This window comes from Pseudochaenichthys georgianus, chromosome 22, assembly GCF_902827115.2.
Source record: "Pseudochaenichthys georgianus chromosome 22, fPseGeo1.2, whole genome shotgun sequence".
Taxonomy (NCBI): domain Eukaryota; kingdom Metazoa; phylum Chordata; class Actinopteri; order Perciformes; family Channichthyidae; genus Pseudochaenichthys; species Pseudochaenichthys georgianus.
The window spans coordinates 16,063,004-16,088,000 of NC_047524.1; the positions used below are offsets into that span (position 1 = coordinate 16,063,004).

The 24,997-nt window shown below is 44.9% G+C and overlaps 1 protein-coding gene across 1 annotated transcript; it reads left to right on the forward strand.

The window, feature by feature from the left end:
* The first annotated feature begins 238 nt into the window (after nt 1-238).
* On the forward strand, nt 239-24,104 carry tmem260 (transmembrane protein 260). The gene is given in 17 exon segments (XM_034110990.1): nt 239-612; nt 3,818-3,849; nt 5,690-5,841; nt 14,154-14,331; nt 14,451-14,564; nt 14,917-15,096; nt 15,244-15,284; nt 16,654-16,740; nt 17,733-17,841; nt 18,125-18,297; nt 19,284-19,455; nt 19,978-20,117; nt 20,684-20,860; nt 21,944-21,997; nt 22,270-22,354; nt 22,489-22,536; nt 22,538-24,104. Coding segments are annotated over 17 exon segments (2,064 nt in total). The 5' UTR covers nt 239-503; the 3' UTR covers nt 22,751-24,104.
* Nucleotides 24,105-24,997: the final 893 nt, after the last annotated feature.

Here is a 24,997-nt window from a genome sequence, read left to right on the forward strand (position 1 = left end):
TCTTCACATGTAGTTCTGAGTTAGTTAGTGAACCAGCAAGTAAAGAAATTGGGATTTCCATGATTGTATAAAGGAAACGTATTTTTACAAGCAACTCACTCGAGGAAAAACACAACGATCTTCCACCGCCACAACGAACATAAAGCATCCAGTTCATGAAAAATCACAACAACTTTAATGAATGCTGTATCTTTAAATAATGGCGCGTCGGGTAGTATCGCGAGATTGCCCCCTGTTCACGGGAAGTGGGTTGCTTCTTCCCGGGAAGAAAAACAATTCAATTTAGCCCAGTGTCCAGCTTCTCCAATAAAACTGTCGAGTTGGGACTTTATTTGGTGTAATATTAACTTAACTTCATCTCTATAATAACGTCGGTTTAAGGTGGCTGGTAGCTTACAGTTCTATTTGCAGTCCCAAGTGCCGAAATATATGTAGGCTATGCTACCGTTAGCTAGCTCAACATTAGCAGTTGTTTGAAAACTATCTGTATTCATCCAGAGAAAATGTCAACGGAGCAGAGGACGAGCTGGATACTGACAGGAGCTACGGTCGCCTGTGTCACAGCTCTCTATGTGCCCTGTGTGCAGAGGACTGTCCCCGGTGGAGACTCAGGTTAGTGCTAGCCTGCTAGCTAATGCTCCTTTCTGGTCATGTGGCTTTGTTGTGTTGCCCGGCAGCCAATAGTGAGGCGCCATTGATGGTGTAGCTGTTGCAGCTGATCGGGTGCTGTCCGTGGTGCTGCAGGTATGCGTGACATAACAAAACTAGTTTAAAACATCATACATAAACATTAATATAATGATTATGAAATACGCATACAACTTGACGTAAGACGTGTAAGACATAGCCTAAAATGCATTTATTATTACATCGTATTGATTTATTTCGAATGTGTAAAACAATAATACAAACATTTAACATGAGAATAATTATACAATATAAAAATCAGCAGTGTCGAATTGATATACAAAAATATTACTCTACTTAATTACACATCCGAAAAGGGGTGGGAAGAAGTTTACACTTATTTAATCCCACCCCTTCTTCCAAAAACTAAATTATTAATATTATTATATATTAATTTATTGTTTTAAATTCACCTGCAACAGCATACCATTGTTCACACATCAGCACCGCTTTAACAGTTAGCAATATATTTTGGATTAAATGTTGAATGCAGAATTGGAAGTACAGTTAGTGCATTTGAGATAAAGCCTGATAGATGAACAACTCTAAAATATGCTATTCCGTGAGACTTCAATTACATACGTTGTATCAACTTTTGCACATGTTTCCGTATTATGGGGGATGGTTTTGGATAATTGTTCTATTGTTGTATTGTTGTTCCAGTCTTTGTCTTTATTGGCCAGACAGAAAATTGCTGTATGCAACTTGGTTAATTTATTATTGTATACATGACTCTGAAAGGGTTCTGAAATATACCATGTTCCTTTTTTTACGGAAAAATATATGATAAGAAGGTTTCTTTAAAACCTAAAAATTGTAATTATACTTCTGATGTCAGGATAAAGATAATGTATTTTGAGCTGTGGAGTTACATGAGTTTATAATAAGAAATGATCATGATATAACACTTATCTTCTAACCCACACCTAATTGAGCAAGCATTTGTTATTCATCAAGTTATTCTAAAATGATTTACTTTGTCAAAAGTTCAACCTCTTATATAATAATACTTGTTTTTTTAACTGACTTTGGCCCAATTTTCTTTAGACGCCACAGGGGGAAAATACAAGTGCTTTATTTATGATTCTAACTTTACTGCCATTAATCACAAGTATTGTTGACAGGTTGGTTGGTTAAAATTAATATTATGCGGGTATGCATCGATTTAATTTTCATTCTTTGTAACCAACCTTAACAGTGGTACCAAATTGTATTTCACTCACTACATTTCTATGTTGTTGGCCAACATGTTTTCCAACATTCATGTAATGTAGTTTATGGACTGCCTTGCAAAATTGCAAACAGTGTTTTGAAGTGATAGCAAGGTTACAAACTTGTAAATGTGGACTTGAGGGCATGAAGGCTCTGCTTGTTAGTTTTGCGCTGCTCTGGCATTCAAGCTGCTGTGGAGGGGAATGCACATTTAGCAGAATGAAAGCATGTGAAAAGCTCGCCCAGATACGAGGAGAGAGCAGGCAATTGGAGCGCTGAGTAGTCCTGCTGGTGTTGCTGCTGTCTGGCGAACGGGGCCTTTGAAAAAATGGCCAGCCCCTTCTCCACAGTGTTTAGGGACCGTGCAGGATGCCCACTCTGATAGTGCCAGCTGAACACCCTTTCGAATTCTGCAGGTCTCCGTCTCTGTGTCCTAATCTCTTTAGGTGTGATGTGCCCTGGAGAGGCTTGAGCACAGCCCCGCGGGTACGCTGTTGTCTAGGAATGTGGAGTGTGGAAATGACGGGGATTATGGGAAGACTGGTGTGGGTGCCCATGCTCCACTATCACAAAGACTCTTGGCACCCATGCTGCTACCCCGTCGAGTCAATATTTTCCCTTTTTAGTATTGGGGCTACAGAACTGCATCCCTGTGCCACTGAGATGGATGTTTTTGGCTCAGTATTAGTTTGAGTGTTTCCTGTGTGTAATGGCGTAAAAGTGTGCCACTACTGAGGGGAAATAAGTGCAATTGGGACGGGAAAGTGTGATGTAAAATGATGGCAGGTAGCAGGTGGCTCATGCCAGGTGAAATGGAGCTGAGGAAACGTTTAAGCTGTGCAGGTGGAGGAGTTCTGACTTCATGGTCCATTAGCGTGATAAGAGATGGGACTCCTCATGTGGCAGAAATGTAGGCGTAGTAATTCACTTTATCGGCGAGGTTGTAAAATCCCTGCTGCAGCCAATGCCATCTGAAACTCAGCCGTTCTGTTCTATAATGGTTACAAGTCCTGTATATAAATGTATATTTAAAATACCCACCTCTACTCTTTTGCTGTTTTTGATGTTTAATTTAATACTATTTAAAAAAACTAATGTAGCTTGTTTGCTAGTAAAGCTATAGACTAACTAGCACCTCACAGTGCTGATGAAGGAAACAAGGTCTCCGTTTTATGGCTGTACTGGAATCAGGCAATGACTACCCATCTAGTACCAGTAGATGGAGCTGTCTTGAACCGACACATTTATCAATGTCATTTCATCTGAACCAAATTTCAATTTTCTTGAGTGGGAGATGCAAACATAGGGTGAGAAATCAGTATAATTTGAAATGCTCTGGGTGTATCCTGGCACAAATGTGTTTGTGCCAGGATACATTCAAGCTTCCTAAAATAGCTTTTAGGGGTTTTCTTATTTTTACAGCTTACCTCATTCTGTGACTGTCACCAACGTTGCCTTTCTGTTTGTGCCCAACGGACTGAAGGAGACATTGAGGCGTTGGGAGTGTGGGAGCGGGAGAGAGGCACGTAGAGCGGCGGAAGAAAGAGGAAAGGGAAAGGACCCTGATGCATGGGGAGGAAGGGACTGGAAGCATTATTCTCAGATCAGCATATGTGTGTCTTCTTTGTGTGACAGAGCATTGGAGAGGGAGTCTAATGGTTTGTGTGTGTGTGTGTTTATATCCGGGTGTATGTGCCGGAGACGGGGAGGGAGGCATCAGGGGAGAAGCGAGAGATGAAGAGAATGAGCGTGCCGCTTAGGAAATGTCACACTGGGAAGATTTGTAGGTTTTGATCCTGGCAAATTAATGCAAAACCCCAGTGCAAGTATTTGATTTGGGAAAACTTTGGGAGCAGACTAGTCTCTTAATAATAATGATTGGGTTTACATTAATTTCCTCCCTTATTCTCTTCCACAGGAGAGCTGATCACCAGTGCTTGTGAGCTGGGGGTAAGTATTAGCTGTATTGTTTAATCAATCCACTCATTAACTCTTATACGCATTAAGGAAGTTTAATTAAGCATGGGCAGAAAGCAGATTAATTTACATTCAGTCCACAGGTTTTCCCCCTTCTTTTCTATGCACTTATTTTACTAAGTTGCAAGTAGAGAATGCTATAATTTGCAACCCGTTTTTCAAATCCAATTAAAGTCAATGGTAAGGCGATGGCTTTTGTAGGCTTTGCCTTATGTACGGTATAAGGCTTATTATATCCACCCCTCTTTTTTGTATGTGTGTGTAAGCCGCAAAGAATGAACTAAATCGGGTTAACAGTTATAATAAGTTTTATTATTTAATAAAGTTTATTACGCCGCTGTGATCCTTTTAGGGAGGCTGTGTCGGTGTCACTATGCCAGTAATCCTGCTGTTAGTGCTGCAGTCCGTGTGGCCTGCCTGCCTTTCAGGCCTCCCCAGGGCCTCGCAGGCCGTCCCCCAGGCTGCGGCCCCCCCTTCTGATCCCCAGAGCATCAGAGTTCTGCTTCCCCATGCTCCCTGTAGCGTTTGTCCCTCAGCTGTCCTATTGCTGTATGTCTGTCCACTCCTGTTGGACCAATCGTCCTTCCTCCACATGCCCTTACCTTAATTGACACCCATTCAACACCAACACCAGGATGTCTGCTCATCTTTTTGTCGTTCTTTTATTCTCTACATTACTTCTTCTCTTTTTCTTTTTGACTTCTCCTTACCTACATGCTTTACTCCCAACCCCTCCCTCTGATTTGGGTGGAAAGAATTCTACCCAAATCAGAGGGAAATAGTTGTGGATTGATGTGGAGTCTCTGCAGTATCTGAGGTGACCGACGAGGTATAGTTGTACTCTCACCTTTCGGCTCTGTGCTCCTTTGAAGAGCTGCCCCCTTCTCCATGCCTGCCTGGCTCGTGTTATCAGTTCCAGGGAATGAGTCTGCGTTTAATGACTGAGCCCTTATCTGGGTGGAGGAGACTAAGCGGCTAATTGCTGTGATTGCCAAGATCCCCCAGGCGAGAATGACTTCGGCTCGGAGGTGGTTTGGGGGCTGGGGCTGGCGAGCACCACGTGGTCTACCACCGGCTCTAGGGAGCGGCACTGTCCTTGGGTAGAGGCCATCGGAAAAGAAGTGAGAAAAGGGATGAAGAGAGGCAGGAAGAGAGGGAGAGAGGGAGAGGATGGCTCTGGTGTCACTGCAGAGTCAGTTTTCGGTCAAGCAGGAAGTGTCTTGCTTTTCCATCACAGTTTCTCTACAGCACTCGACTGCTGGCAGAGGGCAGAAGGGCAACTCGACTTCCCAGTCAGTCAGAGGGGGATCATACAAATAACAAATCTTTACTGCTACACTCTTCCTGATGACCTTGTATATTCTGACTATGACTTTAGTTTCCTTGCTTATTTCATCATTTGTATGTTTGTTGTAGTCTATTAGAATAGACATACACCCGTGTCCTGTCTGAAATATGTGGGTGTAGACTGTATGTAATGTTATGCCTGTATATATATATATGTGTCTGAATATATGTATGAATATTTATGTGTATATACAAGTGGGTGTTCAGGTGTGTATGTTTGAATATATACATACTGCGTTTCGATCTCTGTTTGTATCACACACACAGAGAAATAGACAATAAAGTTGACTTTGACTCTGTTTTCCGCCTTCTGACTGTTAAAATCTGCACCTCTTAAGCATTCTAGCCTGCCATCCTCACCAGCCCATCTTAAATGAAGCATTACCTTGTTGTTCTCTTTAATCTGTGACTTTGTCTCTTAATGGTCTCGAGGTTTTGATTTCATACTTTGTCATTTGGTTCTTAGGTGGCCCACCCTCCAGGATACCCTGTCTTTACCCTCCTAGCTCGCCTGGCCATGTGTCTCCTGCCCTCCCTCTCTCCCGCCCACAGTGTGAACCTGATGAGCGGCCTGCTGGGGGCCACAGCCTGCGGGGCCCTCTGCATTACTGTCTGCAGGTAGGCTTATGAAATATAGAAGTCATTTTTTTATTGTCCCTGTATTCTGCGATTACTGTGCTTTTATTTCAAGGAATGGGCTTCAAAATAATATCCAGATAGGCTATTTTAGCTGGCACTAAAAGTAGTAGAAGATGGGATTTCTCTAAATCGTACTTGTGTGATTGTCTAAAACTTGGATTTCCGACAATCTTTCCTGTTAAGTCAAAGAATGTGACAGCAGCTATCTGGTGACAAACGCTGCATATGCATCAATCTGTATTGCAAAAGTCAAACACCCAAGGGAAGAAACAATGACACAAACACATGTTTGGAGTTCAAGCGACCATCTAACAGTCCCTTACTGACGTTTTGCATCTCGATGCTGTCTGGAACTGAGCAGTATTTTTGGGTCCTGACAGACTGGCAGTGTCATCTCTGATCCTCTGTTCAGTATTCAGGAGCAGAGCCCGCCGCACTCCCCCCTCCCACCACCCTGCCCTGCCTGTTTACCCATCAGCCACCCGTTGTGAGCGTGCGTGTGTGTATGTATATCACAATTACCACGCCCTCCAGCCCCCACACTGACAACCCTGTTCTCCTGCCCCCCCACTGCCCAGCATGCTCCCAATCCTGACATGGCACGATTTCTTATCTCCCCCTTCTTGCCTCCTGGGTCCGAGAGGAACAGGATCACTCACTCCGCTCCTCCCTCTCCCCTCGCTCAGTCTTGATCACAGTTTACGCTCCCTGCATTGCATCTACCACCCTGCAGTTTCGTCTGCTGCTGACCCTATCATGTAAGAAGTACTTTACCCCTTCCCTCTTTGTGTGTGTGTTTATCTCCTGTGTTTGGCTGTACTACCTTACATCATCCCTTTGCTGATCTAAGTCATTTCCCACATTGCATCGTTGGTGGCAGCTTAGTGTCAACATTTTTCCTTTATGTCACTTTTTATGCATACTGGGTCATTTCCAAGCATGTCCTATACTCCTAATTTACTCTTCCAGAATAGGAATTGGTAAATATGATGTAATTTCGTCCTGCTGTACGCCTTTGCAGCCTGTGAGTACGTAGTGTTGGTGGGGGAAATTCAGGTGAAAATGGAGGTGTGTGTTCCCAGGTGCTCAGCACTGGGCCTACTTCCTGTGTGTTTGGGCAGTGTGTGCTAGGTGGCAGGTCGTCCAGCGTAGGTCCATGGTACAGGATCAGCCCTGCTGCAGAAAGGCAGGGGGTGGGAGGAAGTGCTCTCTAGGGGACTGGCCCTCAGCCCAGACTGCATCAGCCTTACACCCTGCCTCGCTTTACTCCTTTTCAGAGGTGATTTACCCAAATCCAAAACTTGCCAGCTTCAAAGACTCTCCCCAGGACAGGACAGAAAACAAACAAAGAGATGAGAACAAGAAAGGGGAGGAACACCTTGCATCTTTGTTTGTTTTTTGGACATACTGCCCCGCTGTCTTAATACATGTGATGAGTTACCAGTCAATTGGACTGTTGGCCAGACATTAACAGCCGTTTTAAAGCCAGAACATATCCATGCAGTCTGGGTGTTATTTGGCGAGCAGTGTGTATGTTAACTGAAGCCCTTTTTGTAATCTCTGAGGATTTAGATCCAATTTTGGATTATGGTCAAGTTAAAAGTCATTATGACGACCCCCAACCCCACCCATTCCACAACATGGGATGATGGGTAGTGAGGACTTCAGCCAGAGCACACAGTCACACCATATAAGCCCTTGAGTATGAACGTATAATCTACGCTTTCAATTTGAAAAATAAGCATAAAAGGTTTTAGTCATTATCTGTTTAGGGCCTAGTTTGGGATGAGCTTGTGGCTTTGGATCAGCTGGCAGACTCTGCCTGGTGAGGGGTTTCTGTAAAGGCCCTGCTTTGACCATACCAAGACATCTGGCAAAGATGTCAAACCACAGCCATGCGGTGACTCTATGACCAGTCCTTTCCCTCTGATGAAATGCCAAAACTGACCAGTTAACACCAGTTCGTTCGCACCTGCTCTGTCCTTGCAGTGACCATGATGCCAGTCTTTTCGCCAACATAATAAAGTTCTCAGATTTGTCTAATTTTTGTCCCTTTTAGGCCCTCCTAAACTTTTCACTACTTCTTATTTTTAGGCTTTTATTGGCTGAGAAGTAGACTTCCGCTCATCATTGCTTTGTGTGATTATTTTCATATGGCAAAATGTATTGGAAGTTAATACGGTACTTGAAGGCAGTTTCTCTCAAATAGTAAATTGTAAGACCTTGAAATTCATCTGGAGTATACCCAACATGGCAGGCCTTTGATGTATCAATTTAAATTAGTCGACCAGATTGCCGTGTTTAATGTGGGGGAATGTAAGATGATGGGCTTGGAAGCCACTTCTCTCTCTTGCATAAGTTAAAATGTAGCACTTAGCCTCCCTTTGATTTGTCAATTACAGTTCTCTTGGCTTGATCATATGGTTTGATGGCCAAATTGCTTGTCTTGTTATGTTTTCACACCACGGCCTGACAAGCCTTTGAGGATGGTGGACGTAATGATAATTACTATCGATTGCACTCGGAGGTTCGCAGAAAGAAACGTTTTGCGGTATGCTGAAGGCCATGAGTCTCTGGAGGAATGCACCCTTCATAGCAGGATAATCCAGACAGCTCGGTATTCTGTGCCCTCTCGTTTTACAGTTTATCTGCTAAAGCTGCTCTGAATCTCTGCTACCTGGGAAGAATCTCTCTCCATTTTCGGGGCTTATCCCGAGAGACCAGGAGCAGACACGTTAGCGCGTTAACAGTCATCAGAGCATAAAAACAACCTCCAACGCTCAGTCATCATCACTTTCTGTTTGATCACATAATCACATAACAGCACGGCAGAAGCGCACCAAACTAGCCCGGCTTCCCCTTTCCCTGGCGGCCATCAAAACAAGATGCACACCTGCGAGAGGCTTCCCCGCCAAGAGCTGGCCCATGTGGCACAGCTGACACCTCAGTGGACCTGAGGGTGGGCGTGGTGCCATCCCCTGCGTCCCCAGCTCCTTATAAGGACCTCCACCATATGGACCTTATGGCGCCTTTCCTCCTTGCTCAGGTGGGTTGTTTTTCCACTGGGCTGAAATGGCATGTTTCTTCTTGGGTTCATGTCAGGAGAGATATGTGAGGAGATGGTTGTTTTGTAGCCATCTTGTTTTGAGGTTAATATTGATTACTAGAAAACAGCTGAAATTGAGTTGTGTTGTTGGATACTGTTGTCACCTCTCCCTGCAGGTGGGACAGCTGCCCCTCCCTCTCACGTCTGCTATGCCCAGATAAAATCTTCCCAAGTGTCAATCAAGAATACAGCCATTACTATTTTCTCCTGAAAGTGCAGAAGACCATTTTAAGTTTGTCTTTTTAGAAGGCTCCAATCTCTGGACTTTTTGTTCCATTCCTGCAGTATCTCATCTGTCATATTGTAGTCCGTTAGACCTCCCTTACCCCCCCCCCCCCCCCCCCATCCTCAGCATGACCAATGGTTCCCCCAGGACTCATCCTTAATACAGTTAAACAGATGTCTAATGAAGATGTTATTTCCTCATTACTGGCTATGGGATGGGGATGGAGAGAAGGAGGAGGAGGGAGGGTAGATAGACAGCAGAATACAGTACCAGTTTAATATTCCTTTCGCCCGTGGGCCCGAGATTGTGTCTGCCTCGGACGTCAATATTACATTCCTCAGCCACCACAGGCAGTCTTAATAAGGCACCATGCACGGAGACAGATCAGACTCGGCAATTACAATTCACCCAGAATTAGCTAATGGAATCTATGCAGCTACATTTATATATCACTGGTGTGTGCCTAATGACTTTGTGGGAAAAAGCAGCTATAAAAATGGCATTCAGTGAATTGCATAAACACAGGGTTTTTGTAAATTGTTTTTTCCCTCTTCCTGTAATTTTTGTGCTGGGTGGAGATTAAGATGGCATTCTGGAAGAAATTGTCATGTCAGTGGCTGCATTGTTTGAGCAGAATTGTGGTGATTAATCTTACACGCACTTGGAGCACTGGAGCTCTCTCCCGGAGGGGGGGTGTGTGTGTGAGCGGCAGCGCCGGGACCCTCATTTACCCTCCTCTCTGTTCGAGCAGACTGCTTCCTTTTCGCACACCGGATAAGGCAGAGGAGACACGGAAGTGCCTGGTTTGGTGATGGAAAATTAAGCTGTGACATCCCTGATTCCAATATACTGTTTTGAAAGTTGATTATAAAAAGGACAATACTGAAAGAATTACATAATATGTAGTATTTTTAACTTAGTATTAATGATGTGACAATTTGGCGATGATTATTGGTTATTTTGGATAAATCATTCTCAAAAAGGAGACTTAAAGAAAGTATTAAAGTCATTCATTGGTTATTGGGTGTTCAGATACAACATCCTAGCAAGTTAAACATGTCATGTAATGATATCAATTATATATTAAAAAAGCCTGTGCTGATATAAGCAAGAATTTACAAATTGATATATAAAAAAGTAGATTTGATCTCACACTGCGATGAGATGGACTTTTTATTAATCCCCGTGGGGAAATTGTTTCTCTGCATTTGGCCCATCCTAGTGTTAGGAGCAGTGGGCTGCCATTTTGAACGGCGCCTGGGGAGCAGTGTGGGGAACGGTGCCTTGCTCAGGGACACCTCTGTAGCACTTGGTCTTGCCGGGACTTGAACTGGTGACCTTCCAGTTGCCAAGCCAAGTCCCCTATCGACTTCGCCACCACTGCCCCTGCGATGCTCTTAACGCAGAATTAAACCATAAACATAGGTTTTTAGTCTTTAATAATATTTTGCTTGATATTAATTGAATAGGCCACTGATGCATTTGTGTTACACCTCCATTAAATAAGGGCACTAACAAGAGAAGAATTGCACACAAAAAAGGCCAAAACTCAAAATCCTCTTTCATTCAACTTTTCCCGACCTTTATAAATGTAGATGTCTGTAGACCGTCCATCCCCGGATTTAGATACACAGGCTTTCTAGAAAACTCTAAGCTATAATGATGAGAAAGTCATCAAGGTCATTCTTTTCAAACAAAAGACATTATATATCTGCTTTTACAGACTGAATGGTGCTCTGTCTGAAAGGAACTAGGAGTGCAAGTTGGTGTTCGGTGAACATGTATTTTTAGATAAAACATGACCATACTCTAATGAGATACTTCCAGTATTTGTTTTCCTGACACATACACCGTACACATCATTTAAATTCCTACATTTGTATATAAATTCTCGCTTGGCTTCTACATTTCAAAGCAGTGCATGAGACACTGTCCTATAACAGCTGCTAAGTACCCTGCCTGGCGTCCTGGCCAGAGGAGAGCCCTTGGGTGTCTGCGAGGGCCAGCTGGAAGCCTCCATCTCAGCCCGAGCAGACCACCTCCTCTCTCGGGTCTCTACCCTCTTCAGGAATGTGTGATTCTTTTCCAGCGCCGCTTCCCCAACCCACCACACGGTTAGAGAACAGTGCCGCTCTGATCCGCGATGGCACAGCTGTGGTATTGTCCGTTCCCTCGGGTGGTGTGTGACAGTGGCTCCCTCGGCCAGCTCCATTGTGAAGCCTCATTCAGCGCAGAGTGCTGGTAAAGGGTTTTTGTGTGCTGGTATTTAGCGCTGGTGCTGGCATGTCTCCGACCCATACTGTAGAACTGAGGGGGTAAATGAAGCAGGTCCCATTCTGACACTTCAAAGTGATTTTACCGAGCTTTTGTTGTGTCCTTGAAGGGGGCATTGCTTACCAGAGCCTGTTGTCATTTTCATCCATTTGCTATTTATTTACCTTTTGATCCTACTGTCTGAACCTGAGTTTAGAACAGATTTGTATAACATATTTATAAATTCAACCAACAAGTATTTTATCTACATTCCTTATGTATATTTTCCTAGATAAGACGTGATTTTTCTCAGTTTTTTTCCACAAAAGCAAGTGATTCAAAGCATGTACGTTCGGTTAAAATTCACAAAGTAATGGTATATACACAGCGCTGATGACTCAAAATCTCCATTTCTATCCCGATAAAGTTGAATTATTGTTGATTTCCTTTTCTACCCACTTGCATTTAGCTTGTGCTTCATTCCAGGCACATGCTGTTTGTCATTCAGTTAATTACCCAAGTGATGACACAGACGTTTTGGCAGGGGGGATCAGTTCAGGGTAGAATAGTCTCGCTGTCAGCTGTGTGATTCTCCTGACACGTCTCAACCAGGCCATTGTCACTGAGCCACAACATTTCAGCACAGCGGCATCCTGCACCGCATTGAGTGGTGATAACGGGGAACACGGCCACACTGGTGTCAGAATGTGTCCTGCTTTATCTGCTCGCCCTGGGAGCAGCCAGCCCGCAGAATGAGCTGTGGAGAGGCTGGGAGGCTGACTGGGACCCAGGTGGTCCCGCGCAGACAGACAGGTCATTTACAGCCCGCACTGTACACACATCACTGGGCTCTTATGGACTGACAAGCTCTAACACAGAGATTTGTCAGGCATTTGGGGAGAATAAAGAAGTTGAAGAACAGGAATGTGTGTGTGTGTGTGTGTGTGTGAATATGTGACGAGGGCTGCCTGACTATCCGAGGCGGCTTCAAAGGCTGGGACAGACTTGGTGTAATCACCTCGTCCGTGGACCCCCACCACTGTTCTGCGCCCAGTGCTGCCCCAAAATCTGCCCCCCTGCTAGGTGTACGAGCTATGGGTTAATTGTCATGCAGGGTGGTAAAAGTATGGGTGCGGGGGGTCTCTCCACCTCAACAAAAGTCCCCATCTGCCCCCGTCCACCCCACCCCTTTTCATCCTTCCTTCAAGTTACAACTAATTCCTGGAGCGGTGCAGCGAGAAAGACGCTGCTATCTCTTATTAAGACCCACTCCTAGACGCCCCATCAACACAGTCCCCCCCCCTCCTTTAAGTGCACACACATATACATCCTCATTCACCGGGCTCGCCTTACACTGAACACAGAGGGAAAATAGTGGAGAGAAGGAGAGAGAAAACCCATGGAAAAAGGGGAAGTAGTCAGCAAGCATGAGTCTTTTTTTTTCTACTCTCGCTCTCCTTTTTTTCCTGATTTACCGCGCTTTCCTCAGAAAGCTCTATTGTTCCCCTAGCCTAAGTCTCATCAGGCCTTTTGTGGCTGACTATCACAGCGGCAGGCAGAGAGCTGAAAATGTATAAATGGTATCATGCCTTGTGATTAATGGCGGTGCTTATGAGTCAGGTCTGATAACGGGCCTGCTCTCTACTCAATTTCAGATACCGTTAATGGAATCTGTCTTCTGCGATTGTAATGTGAGAGCGCCTAATTTGCTATGGAGCTTGAAGCTGTCACCGGCAAGGGATTGTGGGGTCATAAGGGACCTGGCAGCCGTTTGGCCTGCAGCTTGTATCTGCGGTGCTGAATAGAGCAGCTCTCTGCCTGTCAGTTAGCTGATAGGCTGATGAGGACTCTAAGCCACTCCACACAATGGCGGAAAGGGCCATACTGCCTGACTTCCCTAATTGTCGAGCCTGCTCATGTTTCAGAGCCAGCATGCCGGGGACTGGGCCGCTTTCTTTTTTCTCCTTTCTCTTTTACCCCTCTCTCTTCTTGAACTTTTTTTCTTCCCTTTTCTATATTTCATCCTTTATCCCGCACACTGTCTCACCCCTTTAACACACACTCCTCTGCACTATTTTTCTTTTCTTTTCCTTCTCCCCGTCATTTGTCGCCGCTCCCTCTCCCCCCTCTGTCTCTCATTTTAATAAGTGGTGGGTCTTAGCGTATGACAGATTATCCCAAGTTTGCTTCAATTACCGCAAAGGAGATGGAGACAGTACAGGAGAGGAGGAAGGGAAAACTTTTGTGCGCACATTATATTTAAGAAGCTGAGGATAAAGTGCTATCTCTACCTCGGTGGTTTCTGTGCCAGTCTGCTCCAGATCAACCGGCTGCGGGGGGGAGGGGGGGAGGGGGGGAGGGGAGGGGACTTCTCATGATATGTGAATGGCCCAATTCACTGGGTGTTTTTCAAGGTCTTGTCCGAGAACCAAACTTTGGTATAGGGAAGATTATAATGGGTCCCTAAATTAGTCTGGGCACAGTGGTGGCTTTTCACTGTAAATGTACATTTTGTGTGAAGCTGCCGACTGTATCACCTTCATTGTGTCAGTGCAGTGTAACTTAGCTCAAATAAAACACTTGAAGTTCTGTACTTTTTAAAAGTGACGAAGAACAATAAGTAAAGCTTGCATTTGTATACCTGAATATGACGTGTCTAATTAAAGTTGCGTCTGATTATAAAGTCCTGTCCTCCCTGCCTGCCAGGTTAGCGGGCCCCGGCCCCGGAGCAGTGCTCGCTGGGGGGCTCTTCGCTGTGTCCCGGCTGAGCTGGCAGTGGTCCATGGTGGCAGAGGTCTTCACCCTCAACAACTTCTTTGTTGGTGTGCTCTTCTTCTTGACCGCCAGCCTCCAGTGTGCAGAAAATGCCACCCAGAGAGCAAAGGTACCTCTTGTTGGTCTCTTGATTTTTCAATTTCCTCTGGTTACTCCTTAAAAGCTTTCTTAAATTAAACTTTTAAGTTGAACTTACAGTGGTTTTACTCAAATATTTGACCTCGTCAGATTGCACACTGGGGAGCGCTATGCTGTGGCCTGGGGCTCTGTAACCAGCACACCCTGGTGCTGTATGTACTGCTCATCATTCCCTGGGTCATTCATCGCCTTCACTCTCTTGGGGTAAGTTCTGGCCTCTGGTTTATAAAAGTAGAACAAATTCAGAATTAGAAAATCAGAATATTAAAACACTTTATTTATCCATGGGGGAAATAAAGTTGTGTGACATTTGCACCATTTCAGAATAAAAGAAATACATATCTGTATTTATTTATTATTTACCTTGTTCTAATTGTGTGTTAAAGACACATCAAGACAGGCAAGAAAAGGATGATTGTAAACATACTGTACAGTGTTGTTGACATCCCACTTGCCTTACTGTAAATTCAATATCAAGTCATGTGTCTTAATGAAAAGTTAAATTGAAGTGACTGTGAAAAAATGTAATACATCTCTCTTCAAACTACTTCAACAGGAGCTTTCTTTACGTGGCCTTGTGTCTCTGGGAGTGTGTTTCCTGACAGGCCTCCTGCCGTACATCTACCTGCCCGTCTCCTCCTACATCAACACCGCCCGCTGGAGCTGGGGGGATCAGACCACCCTGTCAGGCCTGCTGACCCACCTGCTGAGGGCTGAATATGGCACCTTCAGTCTGGTATGTGATTCTTGTCTCATTTAACAAAACACACTTCTCTAGATGTTGTTTTTATACATGCGCCACCAGTCGATTTACGTTTCTGCTGCAGGGACGTTTTGACCTTGTATACTAATTATTTTCATTGTATTCTTTTTGTGTTCGCAGGCAAAGACAGAGAGTTCTGTGAGCCTGACCTCAATGCTTAAGTAAGTCTGTTTTTTTTATGAAATGCTTAAACATTTTAATTACTGAACATATGTTAATTTCAATTGAACTGACTTTGTTTACTGAGGAAACTTCACTTTAAACATGGGTTGACAACTCACATTTTCAGACAGTCTTCGCTGCAAGGCTCATGGTGTGAGGAATTCAGAAAGTTGGAAGGAACATTACTGATGAAGTGTGCTGGATGTTCATGCAGTGTCAACACAACCTTCGTGTTCTGTATCTACTTACTCAATGAATTCTTCTGAAGTAGGAAAGAAACAATGGAGAAAACGATGGTGATTTGATATGGGGCTCAGGGAGGACTCACCTGGTTCTACCATTGGAGGACCTAACCATGTTTTGCGCTGGTCCTGGTGTTTTCACACAGGTTCAATCAAAGACCCTGCAATCTGTTCTGGGAGTCATTACTTCTGCCCATCTCTCCCTCTTCCTCTCTCCTCTCCCCAGCAGCTTTTGTTCTTCCCATTCCCCTCTCTCCCATCAAAGCAGAACTGAACCTGCTTAGAGGGCCAAATCGCTGTGTTCTGTTTCTCCAGCAGTTTGAAATGATCACTCAGCTCTGGTGTTTAAGCGTGACAAGCTGTGATGACAGACACTGCAATAGAGCTGGAGAAATTGTATTTTTCCACTCCAGCAAACCCCCCACCCCCCAACCACCACCTCCTCCACCCGATTCCCCCCCTGCTCCCCGCCAACACCACCATCGCAGTCATCCCACTCCTGGTATCTTTCTCCCGCTGACGGGGTGGGGGGTGCATGTGAGTCTTAAGACCCCCCACTACCAGCCCCCCCTCTGCCAGGCACCCACCCCTTCCCATCACCCCTGCTGCTTGATGGACAAGCACACCTTCAAGATGGGGAAGAGAGGCAAACATGACAGGCATGTCGCACTGGAGACGTAAACCCGCTGGAGAAGCTCACACACACACACACACACACACACACACACACACACACACACACACACACACACACACACACACACACACGCTCATGAGCACGTTTACACATAGTGTACATTGGGAGATATAGAGACTCAATAAGCTGTCAAATAGAGATGGGTATTAAGGAAGAGGCAGGAAACTATCTCTCTGCTCTGAGCAAGCGCTCTGTGACTGACAGGCACTGTGAGGAGAGGATGGGGCAGCGGGGGGGGGGGGGGTGACACAGTCATTCGTATCTGTCAATCCGATTGAAAGGAGGAGCGCACAGTCCAAGGAGTTTGTTTTGATAGAGGATGGAGAGCGTTTAATAATTGGTGTCCTTGAGTTCAGTAGTAGGGGGGAGTCATTGAGCTCGTATTTGGTGTCCATCATATATATGATCTGTGTGTTTGTGTGTGTGCAGGGCTCAGTTGGACCACTGCCTGAAAGACCTTTCACTTCCTGTTCTGGCGCTAGCCGGAATAGGCCTTCTCCTCTCCTCATGGGACAGGTAGGATGAGCAAAGAACACCAAACTCTGTCACACACATCTCAACAGCTGCTTTAACCAAACATCTAATCCCCTGGAGTAAAAGACGGGGAACAAAAACCACTGACAAAATGCTGATCTTAGAAAAAGAGAACACAAAAAAACACTGAGGCACCTCACTGTCAAGCTGTCGCGACGCTCCACATTCAAATCAAGGGAGCTTGATGTGTATTTCGGATTTTCTAAACATGTTTTTGTGTGAAAGTAAATCGCTGCTTGTATATCTCTGTATGTGATCCAGTCATCGTTACAGCAATGCCTTTTCTGGGGTCTGTGGGGTGGAGCTGATAAAGCCGAGTGAAGCCCTGAGGCGCTGTAGTGCATCGCCCCCCCCACGCTTCCCCCTCTCCTGGGGTGCCCTTTGATAAACTTGGCTGTAAACACACACTGATGAAAAAAAGCAAGGTCATTTCATAGGATGCCAAATGGAAGCCATGCAACTGCTAATTTACCCAATGTTGTTACATGGAGCCAACTGTACGAGAACTTTGTCTTAATAGAAAATAACTGAATTCACTTTATCTTTTTACAAAAACAGAATATTAGCAATCTTTATTTGTGGCCATCAGTTACATTTGGGCAAGAAGAGTAGAGCTTAAACGTGTCCGTCCAGGCTCAGAGGATGGTTTGTTAATGCCACAATGTCTTTTCTTTTTAGTGCATTTTACAGCTGTACTCTAATGAGTTTGTGATTCAGCGGTTGGCAGCAGCTCATTATGACTCGGTCTGCATTAGAGAATCAATCATGCACCTCTACGCTGGCTGGTGTATACATTTACTCCTGGGCTTGTGATCTCCATGCCTACATGAATGTTTTCATGGACTTACTCAATTATATATTTTTACATTCGACTAGATATTTGTAAATGCCAGTCCATGAGAATATTGCCCAATATTAATGAAATGAATATGAACAATATTTCTAAACTGAATAACTGGCCTTCCCTCTCCCAGGACGTGTCGCTCTGTGTCCTGGCTGTTCACTGCCATGATGGTTGTCTACTCACTGTTTTTTGCCTGGAGAGCAAACCTGGACATCAGCAGACCCCTCCTGCTTGGAGTGGTGAGCTATGAGACTTTAACTCAGTTTGACATCCTCTCTCTAATTCCACAGTTTTCTCATTTACATACAGTGGTTGAAAAGCACACTAATGCATTTGAGTTGCAATTCCAACTCATTTGTGAGAAATGTGTAAACAGCAGGCAGTACTAGATCTTGAAATAGGAGCACCGTAATAGCAGAATATATTGATGCTGATCCCGATCCAGTGGTAAACCCTGGACTAGACTGAAAACTAAAGAAGACTACAGGAAACCGCTTTCTTATGTTCGCTCTCTGCTTGCAGGTTGAGCGTTTCTGGCTTCAGAGCGACGCTGCAGTGTGTGTGCTGGCAGGCCTCGGCTTGAGCCGAACACACACCGAGCTGGAGAGGAGGCTGGGCCGGGGGGGGTTGTGGAAGACCACAGGCTGGGTCTTCACCATGGCTCTGCTGGCACATATGGTGCACACCAATCACAAGTGAGTATTGTTAGTGTAACACATTCCTGTTTGGGTGTGAAAAAAACATTCATTTGTAGTCCATTAACATCAGAACATTGTTAGAGTATAGAGATTAGAAACACAAGTTCAATTAAAAGCAGAACATACACTTACAAAGACAATTATAAAAATCTACTTCTACATTGCACTCAAAATGGTCACACATTGTAGCTGCATTGTTATGAACTTCTATAGGCTGTTTTTGATTTCAACCTCTATTAGTTTTTCAAACTGCTCTTGTTTTGGAGTTTGGTTGCTCTGAAGCATTTGGATTCTGGAACTTTGTACATTTATAAGTATAATAGGGTTCACATTACAGCATCCCTATTGTAGTAACTTCACGAGAGCCAAATGTTTCCTAAAATAAATACTTCTGCTATAAAGTTAACGTGGAATAAAAACTCCCTTCTCATTCGAGTTCCTTCTAAAATCCCCATGCATAAGTTTCCCCTGAGTCAACCTGATTTGTTTCTCCTCTGCGCTTCATACCGCAGGTCTGAACTCCACATGTCAGGTTCTTCCCTGCTCACCCCATGGTAGGGGCTAAAGAGAGGCACGGTTAGCACATAGATTCCACTCACAGAGCTCAGTCTGAGATGTTAGCTGTCCGAGGAGGCAGATTACAGCAGCGTAGTGCTGGGAGTGCCAGACAGCCATCACTGAGCGGCTTTGATCAAGAGGGGAGCATGGCCTGTGCTGTCAGACCCATCACACCTGTCTCCCCACGATTAGATAGGCAGCCGGAGCGCTCTGCAGAGGGGAAGGGGCGGGGGCACTGACAACTTCCCCTCAGAGCACCTTGAAAGCTAACCTACAAACACTCACGTACGCACACTTGTACAGATCCCTCACAATTCTAAGCTGGAGTAAAGATGTACTCAAGCCTCTTTTTAAGTTCCAGTAAACACAACTTGTGTTTTGATTATACTTTACAGTGTGATTGTGTATGTGCTGATAATCCTCAGGGAGTGCGATCAGAGCAGAAACAGCGTGGTGGAGAGGTTCGGCAGGGAGCTTCTGGCCTCCGTCCCAAACAACGCAATCATCCTGACCAGAGGAGATCTGCCCGGAAACTCCCTGCGCTACTTACACTACTGCCAAGGCGTGCGGCCCGACGCACGTCTGGTCGACCAGGAGGTCAGAGCTTTGATTTCTCCGCTGTTTTGTCTTTGCTGAGCTGTTCTCATCAAAAGTTCCCTTTACAGACAGTTAAGTTCAAGAAGAATTACACATGTATGTGTTAAAATAGCAATAAAACATAGTTTCATTGCGTGTATTGTTTTGAAAAGGAAAGTTCCAGCATTTATTTTAATCTTTAATTAATGGCAAAATTGCTTTAGTTTATTTTGGTTGTCAATTAAGAAGGATTCAATTGAGAAAAGGACGATGTCTTTATTCTAAAAACTAAAGCAAGGAAGGAAGATATTTTTGACAATGATATTTGTTGGATACAATTTATATCTCTTTAAAATCATAATATTCTGGATGGATCGATTGAATATGGACATTATGTAAAAAAAAGTTATTTGAGATTTAGTCTCTTCTGGGAAAAAAGCAAAACCCCAGAACCACAAATAAAGCCTTTCATTAAGTCAATTGATCACATCACATGGATTCAAAGGCTTGAACTGAGTTGGTGGTTCTCTATCTTCTTTTCAGATGATGACGTACACTTGGTATGTGGCCAAGCTGGCGCAGCACCACCCTGGGGTGAACTTTCCTGGTCGCTGGTGGGACCCGCTCCACCCTGTGGGGAAAGACACCTTCAGTCTGGAAGAGTTTCTGTCCTACAACATACAGTGAGTCACCGAGACGCAGTGAGAGCGCCTGGAGAGAATGAAAGCGTGGTCTGAACAGATAAATAGCGGAGTGTACAATTAAGAGAGAGTGAATTGGGATGGCAACAATGGTCCAAATGAACAAGTGTGTGATCAAATGAGGCAGAGATCAGTGGGATGGTCCACACAGCGGTGAGTGCAGAGAGGAGATAAGCCCGTACAGCTGTTGAGGCCATAAAAGGAGTTTGATGAACTACAGAAGTCGTCTCATCACTGCTCCCTGCTCCCATCACTCCAAGAGGAATTGAGAACCAGGAACCGGCTGGAGACCTGTTAATACCAAGCCCACCAGGGGGCAGTGTTTGCCAGGCCAACATGCGTCTCTCAGTGGGGCAACACTGACCTGTGGGATTAACCCTGCGGGCCTGACGATTTTGTTGCGGGACTGGAGGGGAGCTAGATAGTGAACAAAAGTCTACATGATGTTTCTGTGTCTCATCTTCATTAGTTACCTGGTTAAAGGGGGTGTTTGTATGGATGATAGTTGAGTATGTTTCTGAGGTCTCTTCCTGTTTGTTTTTCTGCAGTAGGCATGTGGTTGCCTGCATTGGGCTGCCTGATGGAGACCACAGCTGGGAGCATAGCTTCTCTCGTTGGCCCCTGGGTGTGTGTGACTACCTGGTGCCGGTTCAGAGGCACTTTCACCCTGAAAGGTGGGCCAACAGCACGCGCAACATCTACAACTGGAGTGAACCACACAACAGGTACATACACTCATACACAGACTCATTAAGGTCTGCCCACAGGTATGTGTTTAGCCCCTAAACATACCCTTTTCCCTCCTCTTAAGTAGCTTTATTTGACCTATTCCACACTGTTTGGAAATAATATAGATTAAATCAACTTGTCAGATCTTTGAATTCTAATAACACAAAATGTATTGCTTTTTTTTCCTTTATTGCAGCACCAAATGGAAATATTATTTTGTGTGCATAATTGTATACATATTGTTCTAAAGTTCAGCTGGGCATATTTTGTTATCCTTTGGGACTAGAATTTAAAATAAAGTCCCGGGGTTTGAACCTGGTTTAGCTCCACAGTGAGTTCCCAAAGGATGTTGCAGGATGTTATACTTAAATTGCGTATTGTTCTAAACAACGAGTGAGTCCTCACCACGTTATTTAATTTCCAACATCTCGTCGTCTCCCGTCTCTCTGTGGTCTTCTCACTCACTCTTCCTTAGACTCCACAGAGCTTCCCTCAGTGAGGTTGTCCTCTGTTCTCCATGCTGTGATCCAGCCTTTTGTGTATTCAACCAGAGAAAGACATTAGGCCTTCAGCAATCTGAAATGAGGCTGAAGATGAAAAATAATGAGTTTCTTATTGCACTTTGTCAATAACTGTGTCAAAAGTGGAATTAGTCAAAGCTCCATATTCTGTTGCTGTAGCCAGCAGTCCTTCATTCACTCAGATATCCACGACTGAATACTGTGACATTATTTCCCGCACCCTCCCGACAAGCGTGTCCACCGATGCCCGCAAGCCAAATATTAGTTTGGAAACCCTGCTAAAATATTCTTTTGAAGAAGAGGTCAAGTGTTTACAGTCAACAAAGTGAAGAAAGGGAGATGTGGTTTTACTCCATGTCTAATGTGCTAGCTGGTATTGTTGTGCAGTCATTTAATGTTTATGCAGCAAACATTGATGTTTAGTGTATCAAAACCTGCACAGTCGAGTGGAACAATATATTCACATAAATAATCATTTAAAGTTAGTGGAACTGTGCACAGCCAATGCCTCAAGCTGTTTACATAAAGATTTTTTGAATTTGTTTTATCTGTAAACAGTTTCCATCCTGCGTCCTGGGAGCATGTCGCTAATGAAGAGATGTGGCAAGCCAGGTACAGTGCCGTTTCTTTTTAAATACGTTGGTTTTTCTCCTTGGAGAGGTTGTATACTTTAGTGTTCTGAGAAAAAAGCTGCGTCACGATGCATACTAGCTCTCTAGAACATCTCCATAAACCAGTCTTGTGTGGTAGAGCATCTACATGTACATTCTATTTGGTGGCAGCATCTACATAAATCACTCCATTGGAGTGGTGTGTCTGTGAGTGTGGATCTGCATGGCTCATCCATCCAGCACTTAGCCCTGAGCCTGCGTGCTTTGTTTCAGGATGAAGACGGCTTTCTTTCTGTTTGACCTGGCAGAAGGGATGCAGGGAGAGGGGACCGCTCGCCTCTATGAGCTGTCTTATACTGTGAGTCTGACCTCAACAAACATGCAACAATACTCTCATTTACCATAATAAGTGCCGCACAAGAAAAATCTTTTTAACATCTGCTTCTGTGTGTGTGTCTCTGTGTGTATATGTATGTGTGTTTTGCTGTGCAGCTGTATAAGGAGATTGTGGAGGCCCACTCAGACTACCCTCCAAACTGGGAACAAGAACTTGGCACTGGCCTGTGAGAGACTGCTCCGCTCGGGTCACCAGGGATACAGTCCAGACAGCCTGCTGACCTTAGGCGCCCAGCACTTTAGTCTCTACTTAGAGAAGGAACCCACAGATCCCCAGACCACAGCCATACGCTCGGCCATTACTAGTTTACTTAAAGAAAGAGACGAGCTTCGCCAGAGCCGCAGGCAAACTCCATAACGAGATCCAGAGACCTACACGGAGCTGGAACAATGAGAGTGTGCCGCGAGCCCAGCCGAAGTGCAAGGTACTGGGGACGGAGTCTTAGCCATTGTGCCTCTTCTCGTGGTTGAAGATGGTGCTGTGGAAGGATAAAATGTTGGCTAAAAAGACTGGGCCCTATTGGAGTTGCGAGTCAGAAGTTGCTTACGCAGGACTATGGGACGTAGTTATCAAGCAGCACAATGGACGGAGAACTACAACTCGGCAATGCTTCATTTGAAGAACGTTTGCATTTGACCCGGGACAGAGCCTGCTTTCAAGAAGCCTTAACTGACCCCAATCAAACTGTGCGTGCTCCCCTTAAAATCACCCATTCGATTACTTTATCGTTGCATCTCGTTCTTGTTTTCTCTCCTCTTCTGCTCTCACAGCTTTTTAACGTGCTGATTATATTGCCTCAGCTCTACTTGTCTTTTTCTCACATTAGGATGGTAAGGCTGAGATTGAGGGAAAACCAATTTGGGGCCAGAAATGGGGGATTAGAGTGGCTGTTTAATCTAGGACAGACTTGTGCTGTGCCACACAGTCCTCACTTCGCATGACTGGCACTGCCCACCCACCAAACCCTCTATCCGCCCATCAGTCTATCTTAGATGGTCCTTTAAATGTTCAAAACTAATGGATTCGATGAGTGCTTTTTCCCTCTCTTCCTTCCTAACGGGAGGGATGTAATCCCTCATGGATTTAAATGAAATGTAAAATGTCACGATGCCAGGGACCCTTTTAGAGGTGCGTTTCTGTGTGCATGCTTGTTTGCATGTCGTCGTGTGTGTGAACATGCTTAAATCTCCACCCAAGCCTTTTCCCTGCCGGAACCGCATATAAACGTAGTCAATAAACAGATCGGCACATTCAAAAGGAAAGTAGTTTGATCATCCTACAAGCACAAAGTCATGCAAACTCCAGGGACACACAAAAACACGCATGACCATCAGCCTCACAGTGTACCAGAACATTAGTGCTGTGAGGGTTGCTTGAGAGACATCGTAGCGTTCAACAGCAAGAGGACCAGAACCTCAGCTACACACTGTTTCCCTAAATGCTGTTGCCATGGTTAATGAACATTGTTTCACAGCAGTCAAACCTTTTCTATAAGATTAATAAACACTGCTGGATGAGCCTGCTCTTTGAGACACCACTAGAAAGCGAAGGACAGTGTGTGGTTTTCTCAGAATGTCTGAACAGGCCTGGTTAGCCGCTGTCAGCTGGTCGGATGATGAGATTCGACCTGCTGTAGCACAGATGGTTTGGTGACCCATACAAATGGAAAATTGTCCCTCTGCTTTCTAAATATTCAAGTATTTTAATAAAGATTCCGATTTTTATACATTTTGGAGCATTTTTCCCATGTTAGAACTTTTAAGCCGCAAATGTTAATATATCCCATATATCCTCAATTTTTTTTACTACATTCATACTGTTATTTTTACTTTACTTTCTTCCCATCCTCTCCTCTCTCATCCCTCTCTTGTCTTCCACCCTCTCATCCCCTCTCACCCTGTTTTTCTCTAACCCCTCTGTTCCTCCCCTCTCCCCTGTCTCTGAGAGTCAGTTGCCCACCCTAAATCAGCAAGCTGCCGAGGATTGTGGGAACCCGTGGAATCGCCGTGACCAGGGATGCAGGCAGGGAGCCACGGCAACGCTGGAATGTGGGGCGTCTGAGGAGATAAGAGCTGTGAGCCCAGCCAGGGAGAGGGGAGGGATGCAGCGAGAGAGGAGCGGGGGGGGAAGCAGAGTAAGGAGGGTGAGACGGAAACAGGGAGAGCAGCAAGTCTGTGAATGGGGAAACAGGAACACAACACCATAAACAGTGAGACAGAGAAAGAGGGGAGGAGGACTTAGGGGGGCACACACTGGAGATGGGAAGCCAGCCTTATTCCTCTTTGCATTTCATTTACATCCCTGGCCGTATCGACCAATCGGATTGGGAGCAAAGCCCAGGGCTTAGGAGGGGAATAAAAAGACAAAATGCCTTTGCTGCTCTCATCCCTCCCTGATAATACCCCTTCTGTTTTTCTTTTCTCTTTTCCTCCCGTCTATAAGTAGATACTGTCCGAAATGCCAGCGGAAAAGCGACACCTCCGCTTGCTGTGTATCTCAGATAGACCGAGCGGGAGCAGGGGCTGAAAAGACAGCTTTAGCAACTGGGCCTATCTCCTCTCCTCTCCTCTCCCTGGCTGGATGGAAGCTTGGAGTGGAGGGAGG